The 16218-nt window shown below is 40.5% G+C and overlaps 2 protein-coding genes across 4 annotated transcripts in view; one reads left to right on the top strand and one right to left on the bottom strand.

The window, feature by feature from the left end:
* GIGYF2 (GRB10 interacting GYF protein 2) overlaps nt 1–16218 on the top strand; it is a 159450-nt gene that overhangs the window by 71629 nt on the left and 71603 nt on the right.
* KCNJ13 (potassium inwardly rectifying channel subfamily J member 13) lies at nt 1659–14755 on the bottom strand. 3 transcript variants are annotated; one of them, XM_030575385.1, is made up of 4 exons: nt 14602–14755; nt 6737–6788; nt 5649–6129; nt 1659–4570 (listed from the first exon to the last, which is right to left on the bottom strand). In XM_030575385.1, the coding sequence occupies exons 3-4, from the start codon at nt 6124–6126 to the stop codon at nt 3948–3950; spliced, it is 1101 nt and encodes a 366-aa protein (XP_030431245.1). In that variant the 5' UTR covers nt 6127–6129; nt 6737–6788; nt 14602–14755; the 3' UTR covers nt 1659–3947. The 3 variants fall into 3 exon arrangements, with proteins under 3 accessions (XP_030431245.1, XP_030431246.1, XP_030431244.1); XM_030575386.1 differs by lacking the exon at nt 14602–14755 and adding an exon at nt 14236–14254; XM_030575384.1 differs by lacking the exon at nt 6737–6788 and having other exon boundaries at nt 1660–4570.

Raw genomic sequence — 16218 nt, 5'->3', positions numbered from 1 at the left:
ATGGCATAGCACGGCAACCATGGAGCCTGTTCAGCTTTTTTTTTTTTTTTTTTTTTTTTTTTACGGTCACCGTATGTGTACTGGATGCCGTGGACAGAGGTTATACTCCAGCGCTACACAGCAGCATTCATTTGCTTTTGCATGATAGCAGAGATGGTTGGCAGTTGTTCTGTACCGTATGCTGCCAGTGTAATTTGGCAATGAGATGACAGTTATCTGTCCTTCTGTACTGTCTGCTGCTATCATGGGTGCCCCTGGCTGAGATCAGCCGGGGGAGCAAAGGCAAAACTGAGAGTGACTCCCCGAGTCAATCCCTCCTTTATGGTTTCTAAAAAGAGTCAGTCCTGCCTAGAATATGGGGCAAATGTACTAGAGAAGCAGTGTATCAGAGAGTACAGCTGCTCTGTGTCAGATCCCGCAGAAATGATGAGCTACATGCCATTCACGGGGGGTGCCCCAGCAACAACTCCACCCGTTTCTTCCCTCCTTCCCCAACCTTCCTGGGATACCGTGGCAGTGTCCCCCCTCCATTTGTGTCATGAAGTAATAAAGAATGCAGGAATAAGAAACACTGACTTTTTAGTGACATAAAATGAGGGGGAGGCAGCCTCCCAGTGCTATGATAGTCCAGGCAGTACAGAATCTCTTCTTTTCACATGAAAGGGAGGGGGCTGATTGAAGCTCAGCCCCCAGTTGCTATGATGAAGACGGTTACCAGTCGTTCTGTAACATCTACTGGGAATGACAGGGAGTCATTCCTATTTTCACCCAGGCGCCCCCGGCCAGCCTCACCTGAAGCCAGCCAGGAGCACTCACAGGTTGATAAGGACGGTTACCAGTCCTACTGCACCATCTGCCACCGGGGAGGGGAGAGGAGCGGATACTTCTCTCCACTGCTGCAGCATCGTGTCTACCAGCAGCATTCAGTAGACATAGAGTGACATTGAAAAAAGTCAAGAAATGATTTCTTTCCCTTTTCTTTCACGTGTGTGTGTGGGGGTAAATTGACGAGCTATTCCCTGAACCACGCCGGACAATGTGTTTGAACCTACAGGCATTGGGAGCTCAGCCAAGAATGCAAATACTTTTCAGAGACTGCTGGGGACTGTGGGATAGCTGGAGTCCTCAGTACCCCCTCCCTCCCTCCATGAGCGTCCATTTGAGTCTCTGGCTTCCCGTTATGCTTGTCACGCAGCACTGTGTAGCCTGTAGATTTTTTTTTCAAACACTTTGGCATTTTGTCTTCTGTAACAGAGCTTTGATAGAACAGATTTGTCTCCCCATACAGCGATCAGATCCAGTATCTCCCGTACGGTCCATGCTGGAGCTCTTTTTGGAATTGGGACTGCATTGCCGCCCATGCTGATCAGAGCTCCAAGCTGGGCAAACATGAAATGAAAATCAAAATTTTGCGTGGCTTTTCCTGTTTACCTGGCCACTGCATCCGAGCTGAGATTGCTGTCCAGAGCGGTCACAGTGGTGCACTGTGGGATACCGCCCGGAGGCCAATACCATCAATTTGCAGCCACACTAACCCTAATCCGATATGGTAATACTGACTTTAGCGCTACTCCTCTCATCGGGGAGGAGTACAGAAACCGATTTAAAGAGCCCTTTATATTGATATAAAGGGCCTCGTAGTGTGGACAGGTACAGCGTTAAATCGGTTTAACGCTGCTAAAATTGGTTTAAACGCGTAGTGTAGACCAGTCCATAGACTGAGATGTATTATTACGCTCTTGAATTGCAGACTAATTGAGTTATACAGGATTATGTGACTTAAAGTGGAGAATTGTCAGTATATGTAAAGCAGCTTCTTCCTCATATTTGAACTATTTGTACTTTATTTCATGCTTAATGAAGTATTTCCAGTACAATTTCTTGTTCTGCTGCTGCTTTTTAAGGGTTGTCCTCTGTACTGTAGGATATTGGTTTGGGGCTTAAGAATAGAAAAGGATAAATTATAGCACAACCCTCCTTTTCCCTCCCCCACCCTTTCCATATCATGGGGGTATGGCCAATAATGTTATGAAGAGAAACAGCTGAACTTTAAAGTGCATGTGCAGGACTGAGGACAAAGGCAGTTTAATGTACATTAATTACAAGAAGGTGTTTGCTATTCCTATACAGGCACTATAGTAGATTGCAATATGGTTCCATTATACTGAGAGTGAAAGACACAATATTGAAAGTATCCATTCTCTATAATAAAACCAGCCCTTGAAGCCTATAGCATTGCAGGGAAGGACTATGAAAACATTTTCAGAGCAATGAACTATTTTTGAATTCAGAGATTGGCCACCTGCCCTCCAGTTCACGATTGTATGGACCTCCTCCTTCCTGTGGTGTATATAACACTTTCCTGTGACAACTACAACAGTAGTTAACATGGAAAAGTAATAATATTTTAATATCTCTTTAGCTGTCTTTTTAATAGAAGTTACCTTCTGGAAATGAGGTGCAGCTGGCACCTTATGACAAAACAGCTGTCCTACCAGGTTCTCCGTGACCAGAGCTTGACAACCTCTGTACTTCTGGGTTTGAAAAAAAGACCTCCAATAGACAGTGCCCTCCTAATATGGCTTCAGACTATATATCCTGCTGTTAGTCACTTTACAATAAAATCAGCTCCAGTATATAAATGTAGTTTTATCTAAACTGCCTAGTAGTGGTTATGCCACATTTGTTGCAGGGAAAAGTCTCTCTTAATTATCCTTGAATGGCAACATTTATTTTGATGGTAACTGTTGGCTGTTTCAATCTGAATTACAGAATAGCCATTTTAAAGCTGCATTCCATTGCTGAGAAGTTGTGACTTAACAAGAGACAGTCCACTTAACTGTTAGCCCATTTGATCATATTAGAAATTGTTGCATATAGGAGCATGGTTCCTTGTTCTTGGTTTTCTTACGAGGCACTCTTGGCAAAAAAGTCCCATGTATAAAGCACTTGTTTCATTTTTTTTATTTTAAAATTAATTCAAATGTCTGATTTTGTAGATATGCTTTATCTATATGCTGTGCGTACAGATACAGATGTGTATATTAAAAAGCGTAAAATATAAATGGATGCAGTTCTTGGTAGATATAGTGCATCTTGTGGTGCCAGAACTACTTGAAGTGTAAGATTGCAAAGCTGAGAACACGTGAAATTTTACTGTGCCAAGAGACATGAAAGAGTATGAATTGCTGTATAACAGTCTGTTTTCTACTGCTGAAATAATTTATTAAATGTTTCCAAGTATGAAAATATCTCCACTGTAGCATGTTTGTCATATATACACTTCAGGATTTTTGGCACTTGCTGTCTTCACAAACCTGTCAGAGATATTGTACCCCCTTCCAACCTGGTAGAATGAAGAACTGCAGTCAGTACTCTTGATTTCGTGTAATAAACAAGCACATCTGGAATGCATTTCACTGCCACTGAAAAGACTGGCAATGATTTGAGTAGGTTGTTCAGCCATCTGAAAACTGATGTAACCATGTACCCAGAAAGTGTTAATGTAAAAGGGTTATAACGGTCTTGGAACTGCGTCATTGCTGATCCCCAAACTAATGTAATTTAACCTCAGTTAGTTTTAGATGAGGTCTTCTGTTGTACTGTTTCTGCCCATTTTGCCATAGTGTTCTACCCACATACCATTTAATTAGGTTTTGGTCAACGGTGGGAGTCTGAAAGTCTCATACTTCAGAGTCAGTGCAGTTTTAATCATAGTCTAGTGAATTCAGCAGGTAGCACTAGTACTTTCGCAGAACAGTCAAAACAGCCTCTCATCAGTTTGCATGGGCACTTTATGCTTTTTTTATTCTGCACACTATACTGCAATCAAAAGGATGGAGGAAAGGGGAAAGAAAATAGAAAATAGGAGGAAAAGGAAGGCTGGAAGTTTAACCTGAAAGTTTAATGTAAAAATTTTTTTTAAAAAATGGCACCATGTCCAAATTCTATTCTATCAGACCAGTCTCGGAAATCTGGAAGCTGTCAATGTGCTGTCCATTGATGCGAATTTTCATGTCAGTCCTCTTTGGACTCTTAGAGTCTGCTGCAGCTGGGAGCTCAGGAATAGTCTTGTCAAAATTCTCCATCTTGATCTGATATTCTCCTTTGGCACCTCGGGCCAGCATGGAAGCAAAGCGATGGTGTAGAATGATCTCAGATGGGAGGTAAGATGTCCTCCTCTGACATGTTTCGCCTGTGCCCTCCTGCATTGCTGAGAGGAAGACTACGAGCTCAAAATGGCGAGGAGTATCCCCTTGTAGGAGAACACCTAGAGGACTAGATGGGGTAATAGAGTGGTGGTAGGTCAGTGGAAAGATAAAGAATGGACACTCCTCAAACGTGATACTGTCCAGGTGGAAATCCACGCTAGTTTGATGTAGCTGACCATTCTCCTGTTCTTGGTAAAGAATAGCTGAAACCCGAACGCTGGTGAGTGGGCTGGGACGAGTGTTGGCCACCTGGAACATAAGGTGTGGCTTGCCCTCTGTGTGCGCCACTACTGCAGAATGAGTAAAGCGGATGGAGAATGCGCGATTCTTTGGACGGGCAATCTTTGCCACAAAAGCACCTATGTAACAAGAAAGAATGAATTAACCTGACCATCACGATCATAGTTACTTTCTTACTTGTCCCCAAGTTGTGTGGAATGGCCCGTGAGAAAAGGAAGAGGCTTAGTGGGATGGACATACTGTTAACTAGCCTCAGATTGCTTGATTTCAAATTATTATATCTAGTCTATACATAGCACAGCTCCCATCATTCTAATAGTTGCTGGCACCAGTTTCTATTCTCAATTTATAAATCAAGATAAATCCATTGTAGGTTTTGTTTTGTTTTTTAAAGAGCCTTGGCTTTTTCCATAAACTTTGTTTCCACAGTCTGTTAGCATGTGTAAAACAGTAATATTTGGAGAATGAAGATGCACTTGGAGAAAGAGATGTGCCCCTTGATTGATTGAAGATCAACTCCTTGAACTGGCTGTGGTATATAATTGTGGTCTTTCATTTACTGAATCTGTGTTTAAAATACAGTACACTAACCTTTTGCACAGAATAATATATTTGTCTAAAATTATTCCATAGTTCAGCCATTTTAAGTAACTTAAAGCTAAGTACCCCTGGGATCCTAAAGTGTTCCTGGTGTTGACTGCCCATGGATACTTAATAGTGAAGTGAAGGTGGATAAAAAAATTCAGCCAGTTTAAAACAAACTAGCTAAAGTTTAGGGTAAACCTGTGAGAGTCTATATCAAAACAAATCAATTTAAACCTCAACTCAGCGGAAGGTTGGAAGAAAGAAATTGATAAAGGAAGATGGAGTAAAATAACTTGTTGGAAATGTCAGGAGAGGAACTGCAGTAAAAAGCAACACTTTCTGGTTTCCAGTACAAATCCTGAAATAGTTTTTATTCAAGTGCCTCTCCTTTTTATAGGTCTTTAACTGCTTAAAAGGAGTTGGATTATAATTGACAGCTATAAAGCTGTTTGAAGTTGAAATTTCAGTCTTGTTGTTTTAGTAACTGGCCCTACTCCTTTTATGTGCCCTCTGGAAGCACTCATAATGACATTAAGAATTTTACCAAATCTACTCCCTACATGTGGTTGACAGGACCTACCCTATTTAAAATTGTGAAATAAACCTGATTACCTGTGATGAAGGCCTCCAACATGAGCCCCAGGACCATCTGTATGGCAAGCAGGGCGATAGCACTAGGACAGTCCCCACTTGGAAACATGGTGCCATAACCAATAGTGAGCTGTGTCTCCAGGGAGAAGGAGAAAGCAGCTGTAAAGCTGGTGACATACTTAACACAAATGGTGTGGTTGTCAGGTGGGGCATCATGATCCAACTCCAGGTCCCCATTCATCTCAGCCAGGAGGTACCAGAGCACTGCAAAGACTAGCCAGTGGATGACAAAAGAAGCAGCAAAGACTAGCATCATCCATCGCCAGCGCATGTCCATTAGTATTCCCCAAGCATCTCGTAGGTATGCCAGACCTTTCCTTTGGGTGCCATCGATCTGTAGTGTGCTGTGTCCATCTTTAGTCACTATCCTCAAGTGCCTTTGATCCAGGAGAGGGGCACTAGATTTGGTGTTGTTGCTGTCTATCATATCTGATCTCATCTTCTGAAAACGAAAGAGAAAATTCATGAAACACCTGCATATTTGTATTTCAGCTAATGTTCACAGATTCTGACCCATCAGCCGGGGACCAAATACAACCTGCACCCAACAAAGGATGTCTTAAACATTGCAATCCAGAGAAGATTGATTTAGGAGTTTAGAATGGAATTTACCACTGCTTTTGTGGTAACGATTAGCTAAAAAAGACTAAATTAAACATCAGACTACTTTTTAAAATTTCCCTTACCTACTCATTTAAACAGAGTTGTCATATTTTACCCCCCTAAATTTATATTTGGGTCAAATTCCTGTGCTAATATGGCAGATCGGCAGATGTAGCACTGCAGACTTCAATATTGTACATCTGTAATGATAGCAATTAGATGTTGCAATTCATCTTAGCAAAGCAATATAGCAATTTAAAGAATAATAAAAAGCTAATCTTTAACAACAGTTCTTCCTCTTATCTACTTTCTTGGGGAAGGCTGTGTCTAGCCATCTCACTTCTGTAATTCAAAAATTTACTCAAAGGTGTTCCTGACTTTCTGCCTCTTTAAAATTTCCTTTACCTCTACCAGCCATATTCTCTTATTGACTAGAATTTTGGTACCTGGGGGAGAGCCTCTTCTGCTGAACATACTCAGGCCACTGCTGATGTTAAGCTGTATTAAGAAGGGGATTGAGAATAATACGGAAAATATTATGCCAATATATAAATTGATGAGAAATCCTCAGCTTAAATACAGCATTCAGTTTTGGTCACTTTAACTAAAAAATAAAACCCGCCAAACCCCACTGCAACAACAGAAGAGGAAAATAAGTTTAGAGAAGTTCGTGGAAATTTTTAAGTGAAGGTGAAGTTGCGTATGAGGGAATATAAAAGTCAAGAGCCAAAAATAGCAAATTGTGTGCCTAGTAGTGTCCTATGTTCATATTTAGGATCTTAAGTAAGAATAACCTTCTTTTCAGAGGTGCCAAGCACCTTCAGATGTTAGGGACTTGACTGGGTGCTGTACATGTTCAGCTCCTCTGAAAAGCAGTCAAGAGCTGAATGATGGGCACTCAAGTTTTAAAAACTTTTGGCTTAGGAGACTATTACATTTGAATAGAAAATTTGTTTTGTATAAATATTGAATGGAAGAGAAATGCTACTGGGAGTGCCTATCACTAGTTATCTTTTCCCACAAAACAAGAAGGCACACAATTAAAAGCCATCAAATATAAAACTGTGATAGGTTTTTAATCCATTGCATTAATTAGTTATGACACTCACTGCCAGTGGCTAGTGTAGAGGCAAATTTTTTAAGAAGAAATAGAGTTAGGCAGTTTCTCTTTATACAAATGCTTCAGGGCATAAAGATGTATATGAGGATGTGCAATTAAGTGGGCTATAAAGATTCACGCCTTTCTCTGAAGGCTTTGCCACTGTACATACCAGGCTACCTAGTAGTTGACCTGTTCATGGTAAAATGAGAACTGCTTTAACAAAGATAGAAATTACTTTATTTCCTATTTGATCGATGGCATATTGATCCTGGAATTGGTCCTGTTACTCATTTGGTTTATTAGTTTTTTATAACTTGTTCTTGATATTAAATCTTATATGTAGATTTAAGTATGATCATTAACATATCCTGGTAAGCATTGAGAACAGACCTTTTACTGTTTTTTTTGCTTGTGGTGGTGGGTTCCCCATGCATAAAAATATGCTTTAATTCTGTTTGGAACATGCATCCAAGGGGCTTGAGGAATACTCGATAGTTTGAGTAGGATCTTGAGAATTTTCCCTACCTTTTTATTCTGTGCCTCCATTCTCCTATTAAGTACAACTGTTTCCTTATTTTCTGCACTGAATATGCCACAGCTATATTATGGCAAAGATCAGGTGATTGGCTTTGTTTTTTGTTTTGTTTTTTGTTTTGTTTTAAGATTCTGATGGTTTTCTGAAATACAAGACAGACACGGTGAGCAGGGTTGGACCAACTTCTGTTGGTGAGAGAGACAAGCTTTTGAGCCACACAGAGCTGCTTTTCAGATCGTCATTATATTTCTGAAAAACAAGGCAGAATTTTCAAAAATAATGCGCCACTCCTTCCTCCATGCACAGAGCATGAGTAACTGATGTATATCTGCTGAGTCAATCATTGGGAGTGTTGAGTACAGTCTACTCTACTAATAACCCTAATCCTGGCCTTCATAGACTGCCCTCCACTGAGGCTATTTAGTCTCTATTAGTTCAGTCTTTGGGCTGCTCCACAGCTAGCTCTGCAAGAATATAGTTTCTGGTCTTGCAGCAGTGATAGGAAATCACAAGGTAAACAGAGTAAAATCTTCGAAGTGCTTTAAGTACCAGGTATCATCAGATTTACTGGTCTGAAGAGCTGTGTGTTGCATTAAGACTCAGAATGGCCTTGTTTAGTGCCTTGAGGGGGATTATAGAATGAGTATTATGGCTAGTCAATAGGATTGATGGGACTGTGTGTGGAACAAATTGGAGCCAGTGCCTCTTTATCATCACAGATTCTTGGAATAAACTGCAATCATGAGAAACATGTACTCGATTACTTGGAAGGAAGGCAAATATGTACAGACCTAAATGCCTTTGGGATAAACCATATGAGTTCTTGGAGGAAAACTGTTCCTATGTAAGTTGCTATGAGGTCTGAAGGACAGTTGTTATGGCATGTTTCATAAGTAGTTTGGGCTATAGAATGACAAAGCAAAGCAGAGCCACTCATTTAAAAAAAAAAAAAAAACCCAACAAAAAAACAACCTAAATCCAGTAGTGACAAGCAATAACCAGAATCCTCCGAGTATTATATACCCTTACAAACATGGAATAGTTTTTCAGGTTCATTTTTCTCTCTCATATTCTGTTAAAACGGCACACTACAGCACTAGTAGAGCACTATTATCTCACTACAGCACAGTGCACAGTCAAAATAAGGTTGGAGCTTGGTTGATACAGCGACTTTATTATTTGATTACTACTAATTTTGTTAATATTGATTTAAAGTTATGAAACCTCTCCTGCATCCAGTTTTCTTCATTACATCAAATTGTTTCAGACATATTCAATTAGGGAAAATCAAGTACTGTAACGGTCTTGAAGGTATTTCAGAATGAAAGAAAAATATCTATCTTTATTAACCTAAGCGGTGCTTGTCACAGCAGTCTCTTGTCAATGCCACTTCAGACTTCAACAGTGAGATCGTCCTGGGGAGGTTGATAGGCTGATGCTGTAGTCCCATTTGGCCTGGAAAAGTAGTCCTTTCTGGGGTAGTGATTATAGTGCCAGGTCACTAATCAATGGAGCAGTGAATAATTTTAAAGTACATGAATTTAGACTCCATATTTAATGTTTATTAAAAAAGTAACCAGGAGGGTATGAACCTGTTGTATCTTAAGTTAGATCATGGGACAAAGCTTTTTTGTTCGAATGGGTGGAGAGTGAAAAACTGTAAGCAGACTCCAACAGTAGTGTAGCTGATTCAGGATGAGAAGAAGAGTTTTTTGGGTGGAGTGTGGATGAGGGGGGAAGCTAAACTAGCAAGCTTAGGTTTTGAATTACAAATCTAGAAGGTCTGAGGATTTCTCTCCCCCTCACCCCCGCAAGTGTTTTTTGAAAAGCAGATGCAACTTGAATGCATTTGAGAAGTCAGATAAAGATAACTGTTCACTCTCTACCTACTTCTCTCTTCGCACCTTATTCCCCTGCCTCTTTGTCAGACGATTTACATATTTTCTACTTTCCCTATTCATAGATTGATAAATTTATAAGATCAAGAGGAACCATTGTGAGCATCTAGTCTGACCTCCTGCATAACACAGGCCATAAGACTTCCGGGTTGATTCCTTTTTGAACTAGATATCTCTTAGAAAAAAATCCAGTCTTGATATAAAAATGTCCAGTGATGGAGAATTCACCACAACCGTAGGTAAGTTGTTCCAATGGTTAATTACCATCGTTAAACAAACAAAAAGTTTCTAGTCTGAATCTGACTAGCTTCAACATCTGTCCATTGGATTTTGTTATGCTTTTGTCTGCTGTTGTTCTTGCCAGTTCTTATGTCATGAATCTGCTTCTCAGGATGTGCCACCTTAACACTAGAAGAGCTACTGCTACCAAAGAGATTTTTCCCAACTTCTTCCTTTCCATCCCTTTCCTTTGATATATTATTCCAGTGTTTCCAGTCCTCCTTATTGTGTTGCCTCTTACTTTTTTGAGAATTAAGTGATGGTTGTTCAGTCAGAAGTGTACATGGCACTACTGCTTTCTCTTCTCCTTTTATGTCTTTTCTTTACCTTCTGTTCACTATCCTGTCCATTCCTCAATCCAGTTTCTCTGGTAAATCAATTGAGTTGAAGCAAATCATGGCAGGGTAGAGTTAACATCTTTAAACATCAAGGTAGTTCATGCTTTGTTTCGTTTCTTTTCCATAGCAGATCCCAAGTGGCTTTTTTTAATCTGATTTTTTTTCTGGTTCTTGGCTCCTTGATGGTTTGTCCACAATAAAGCCATTCTCTGCAGCTGTATAATACCACTTCAGCATACCCCTGAAGTTCATGTCATCAGCTACTACTTTCCACTGTAGAGTTTAATGGTTACAAGAGTACATTGTCCTGAACCCCTATACTCTGCTTCATTTTGCCAGTTTGAATATACTTTCTTCTGCCTTCTGCTCTGTGGCTCTTCATGCCACCCTGGTTTCCTATCTTGCCCTTGCTTCTCTAGGCAGTTCATGCTCAGCCTCACTCCTGTGAACAAGAGCTCAAATATTCTGACACCAAATGTGTCTTAAGACTCTTCACATGTACCCCCTGACCAAGGAGATTGTAGCAAATGCACTTTGAGGCTGTTCTCAGTTGCAAAGGTTGTCACCACCTTGCTTTGTTGTTGGGGCTTTTGAATAGTTTCTCATTTGGATTAGAGTTACAGCGAAACATTTTCAGAGTGCTACCCTAGCTTCCCACACTCCTACATCACTTACAAATTCTATTTTAATTGACCTTGGAATGCTTCTGAGATAGATTGTACTGTTTGGAGTCTAGTTGGTGTTCACAACAAACTGATGTACAGAAAAAAATGCTATTATAGAAGGAATTTGCTGGGAATAACTGCACAAATGCTCACAGTTATCGTTCTATTTGTATAGACTTCAGTTTCCTTTTAGTGGCGTATTGGAGCATAATTCTGAGTAGAGTCCTATTGACTAATATGCCACTGCTGTGAGGAGGTAAATAAAATCCAAGCTTACATTATGTGAGCGCAAATGACAGAAATGTTGTATACCTATTTCAGATTTAATTGACATTGCTATAACTTAAACAGCTAGAGCTCATGTTTACTGTTGTTGAGGCCGTGTGCACTTCATGGCAATTAAATTCTTAAATTCTGCAGTAAGGTCTCTAGATTCTGTGGCAGCTTCACTTAAATTTCGATTTAAGATTAATACACAGTCTGCACAGCAGTGTCTGAGGTGTTTGACATTAAGTCCAGTTTCTTTAATGCTGTCCCCACACTTCCTATTTACTGTAGATTTTTGTATTGGCAGTGCATACCTACATCATAGAATTTGTCAGCGGAAGCCGGGAAGGGAACAGTTGGTGCTTTTGGCATCTGTGGAGGCACAGGAGGCAGTTTGGTTTGTGGCATATTCACTTTAGCTGTATGCTTGTGCTACAGCTATCAGCAGTAAAATTGCTGATATTTAAACTTTGTTTCTAGGTTTTTATGTTAACATCCCATTGAGATGAATGGGGGCAATTAGAATAACAGCTCTGTCATGTGAAGTTTCTTGCAGAATTAGGAAGGTGCAAGGTGTAGGTTTACAGTTGATTCAAATTTTCAAGATTTAATATGCACCTACCAGAGCTAAAATAATTTCGGCAGCACTGTTCTGTTGCAAGGCCTGAATTCCAGGGGAGATGCCAAGGCCTGTATATTCTGTGATTCTGAGGCAGTCGGGGTGGCTCCAGGCCCCAGCACGCCAAGCACGTGCTTGGGGCAGCATGCCGCGGGGGCACTCTGCCAGTCGCTGGGAGGGCGGCAGGCAGGCAGGCAGCCTTCGGTGGCATGCCTGCAGGAGGTCCACCGGAGCTGTGGAACCGGCGACCGGCAGAGCGCCCCCCGCAGCGTGCCACTGTGCTTGGAATGGCGAAATGTCTAGAGCCGCCCCTGGAGGCAGTTGTTGGAGGTAAAAAGGGAGCAGTAGCAAGACATTCTCTTGAAGTAAAGAAAGTGTAATATGTACACTGAATTTTTAATGGAATTTTAAACTGTTGAAAGACTGAGGTAAAATTGATGGTAAAAAAGCGGGGCAGTGGGGGTGGGGCTGTTTACATTACATTACAATATAAACCAAAAGCACGTCTCCTTATTGATTTGAGATTTTGACTAGATCAGTATTGATATGCTACTGTACTCCTCAGAACTATTAGACTATTATTTCAACCATTGTTTATGAAGTTACATTTGAGTGCCCTGTACTATCTGGTCTCCTTCAAGTTGTTAGAAAATCCTTACCAAGAAACTGTTTAAACTTTATCCCGTAAGGTAAACATTTGTGAAATCTCTTACAGAGAAATCTGGATGCAAAGTCCTAAATAAAGGTTTGTTATTAGACATTGGGGGAGATCAGGAGAATTAGGAGGGGAGCAAGGAGCTGGTCCACAAACTCTAGACATTTGATGTTTAATATCAGGATAAAACTGGCCCATGTTTACCTCTATTAGCTATCCATCTTTGTAACTTCACATTTTCTTAAATGCTGCCCCTATCCTGTATGCAGCAAACTATCCCAGTGACCTATATGAGACAACCAGTCATGTTCTAGACCAGTGCAATTCATGCCTGTGGTACATGCACGACCCTCCTAAATAGTTGCCTTCAAATGAACAAAACACAATCGTGCTAATTCACTCTTATTTCATAGGCATGCTCAGTTTGCCATTGACAGATCCCTAAAACTGACCTTAGTCATAAGATCATCATTTAAAGCCAAATGTTTATTGGGCTCTGATGAATGCAGTGGGAAGGTGAGAGGAGTTTAATTTCCTGGAAAAGACCAGAACCGGAGAATCAGTTCGAACCGCTATTTTTATTTGAACCAGAACTTAACCTGAACCATAGTTTTGTCCTGTGTACTGAACCTGAATCAAAACTGAGCTGAAAAAAAATGTGGGTTACTGGTGAAAATAAAGGTCCAGCATTTCTTAAGCTCAACATTTAAAAAAACCACAAAAACTACTGTGATCTTATTTTCATTATAAAACAACAAAATAATAATTAGGCATGTGATTGCAACCAGAAAGGCCTGCCCCAATGTAATGAGAAGAGACTAGGAGGAGGCTAGCCCACAACAGTAGGGAAAGAGAGAAGTTTAGGCGCTACCTGCACAGCACATGAGAGAGCTGGGGGCCCAGACATAGATGAACCATGTGTGGGTTCATCTCCACAGCAAAATAAATAAAACCCACAGCAAGCCTGGGCCGAGACCCTCCCACTTCCCTGGGTTTCAGAGCCCCCCACTCTGGCCTGACCCTGAATGTCTCCACTGCTATTTTTAGCCCCACGAGCCAGACCTGGACTCTGAGACTTGGTGCCACAGGTCTTTTACTGCTGTGTAGACATACTTTCAGACTTCCCCCTGGTGAGAGAAATGGTTAACTTCTGGGACCAGGAGCATTCCACAACACTTCAACATCGTCCCCAACCCCTGGGCAGCTCCTCCTGCCAGTTGCGCCACTTGAGGCAGAGCCTTTGCCTCAAACTCAAATTTATCCCTTCATCACAGAGGTCTGGTTTGGAAGATGGTATTTTAGTTTGCTCAAACAAATTGTTCATTCAGAAAATTGTTTCTGACAACACAAGAACTAGGAAAACTCATGTACAGTTAAGAAGTAAATGGTCAAAAATGAGAATAGTTTCGATAAATTTTTAAACTTTTTTTTAATTTACTTCCATTCTTTTGGATTGAAATTTGGTTTGAACCAGTCAGACCAGTAACCAAACCACTATTTATTTATTTTTAGTTGCTTGACCCAGAACTGAACCAAAACACACTGAATGCAGCTGAACCCAAGTCTGATCCAAATCAAAATAAATACCGGTTTGACTCCCTGGTCTTTTTCCATCCGCAGCAATAGTTGATTGCCTTAGCTTCAGTTGTATGCATCTGCTGAGCATTGTGGAGATTCCTTCCAATGCCCTTTTCTGCCAGGGTTCTTAATGACGGAAGGCTTGGCTTCCCTTTTATGCCACTGTCGGCATTGTCAGTTAGAAAAAGGGTTAATATTTGAGAAGAATTCCAGAAATATTTTGTTTAAGGGTGATGTTCCAGTAGGGAAGCTTCAAAAGCAAAAGCTCTCTCAGCTTCCTTTCCACTCTGAAAATAACTTGCATTATTTTTTAAAAGTTAAAATTATACTATTGTAAATAACTTTGCCAAAAAGGTAATTTTATTGTGTACTTACCAGTTTCTTGGAAGCTTTTATCAGAGTGCAGGGGAAAGGGGGAGAGGTTTTGGGTCCAAAAAGTAGACTGCAATAATCTTATGTTCTGGTCCCAGTACAGACAAGAAACTTTCCACAATTGTAGTTTGTAGAAATCTCTTCTTTGAAATGGGTTTACATGTCTCATTCCTCTGTTTATAATGCAGGGGGGGTTGGTTTTCATATGAGGCTGATGTGATTGGTCATTTTGTCTGCAGGGGGGCCAATTAGCTCTGATCAGGTGGAAAAGAATGCTGGTTTATTAGGAGGGTTTCTTTATCCAACACAAACCCTAGCAGCAGAGGAGAAATCCTCAAGAACTTATTTGGAGAAGGGCTGCATTCCCCCCCTCCCACTAATCAGGATTGGTCTTTAGGTTTGCATAATCTTACTTAAGGTTTTACTTGGAAGTTCAAAGGGACAAAATTCCTCAGAATTCTTTCCTCCTATAGCTGCTTTAAAATGTGAAATGTTCTTTAACATTTTTTGCTAACTAAAGTCAAGAGGATATATTTGGGTGGAGATGGGAACCCTTGTATCTAATGTACTCTTCCCGTGCTTCCTTCCTTTCATTGCATCTTACACCTGAGTCTTGTTAACAAACGGTGTGGGCTGCACTTAACAGTGGATATTGGTGCAGCCTCGTCACAGTCACTAGAGGACTGTAGATGATTTGTAGTCTAATGCTAGTCAGAAGATGTAGATCCTGCCCTTCCTGTTCCATCTCCATACTGCTCCTTTGTAAAAGTATTGAATTACTCATGGGATTTTCTTTAAACCTGTGATGAAGCGATGTAGATTAGAGGAAGTTTCCCTCTGGTTTGAAAATATGGTGAAACTGCACCACAATAAAATGCACCACTCATTCACTTAAATTCTGGTGTCCCTCAGATTTAGTGTTGAGTAGAACAGCTGGCTAATTAAAACATTTTTAGTTGAAGATGTGCCTGTGATCTCTAGCTTCCAGCACTACTAAAATGAGCTGTGAGGATACCTTTGTAATGAAGTTCAGCGTTTTACATTTTTTTTCTTAGCTGCTGATGTGAGGACTTTGAGCGAGCGTCAGACGTAAGAGGATCTGAGAAACAAAGACTATGATTGTTTTCAATAAAACTACTGAAGGCCTGCTGGGAAAATTATTAATGTAGACTTTCCTACTTAGGAAATGAAATCTCCCCCTCATGGTTTTTCTTTTTAAAAAAAACAAAAAATACAAAACATTAATTCTTTGTTTCATTAGTGCAGAATGTTTTAATACATGTTCAGGCACAGCACCATAAACTCTGATAGACATATTATGACCTACAGGACAAGGGAAAGTAATCTAGCACAAGGGGACACCCTCCACTCGTGCCTGTGTGTAGGACTGTGATTTGTCCTTGACTCTCCTTACGTATTGTAGCAGGGTTGCACTTTCACTGTGACACACTGTTTATTTAATTATAAGACGACGTATTTTTTAATGTAGAAAGCTTATGGTTCTGGTCACATATTTCTGAACAAACTCTTCTTGAGTGGTTTGGGATGCTAGCCCATGCTTAAGATGACCAATTTCTCTGGGACATACATAGGAATTAGACCCGCTGCATTCCTTTGTTT

This window comes from Gopherus evgoodei, chromosome 9 (genome assembly GCF_007399415.2).
Source record: "Gopherus evgoodei ecotype Sinaloan lineage chromosome 9, rGopEvg1_v1.p, whole genome shotgun sequence".
NCBI lineage: Eukaryota > Metazoa > Chordata > Testudines > Testudinidae > Gopherus > Gopherus evgoodei.
Note: the sequence above shows the minus strand (reverse complement) of the source record. Positions and strands in the feature narration are given on the sequence as shown.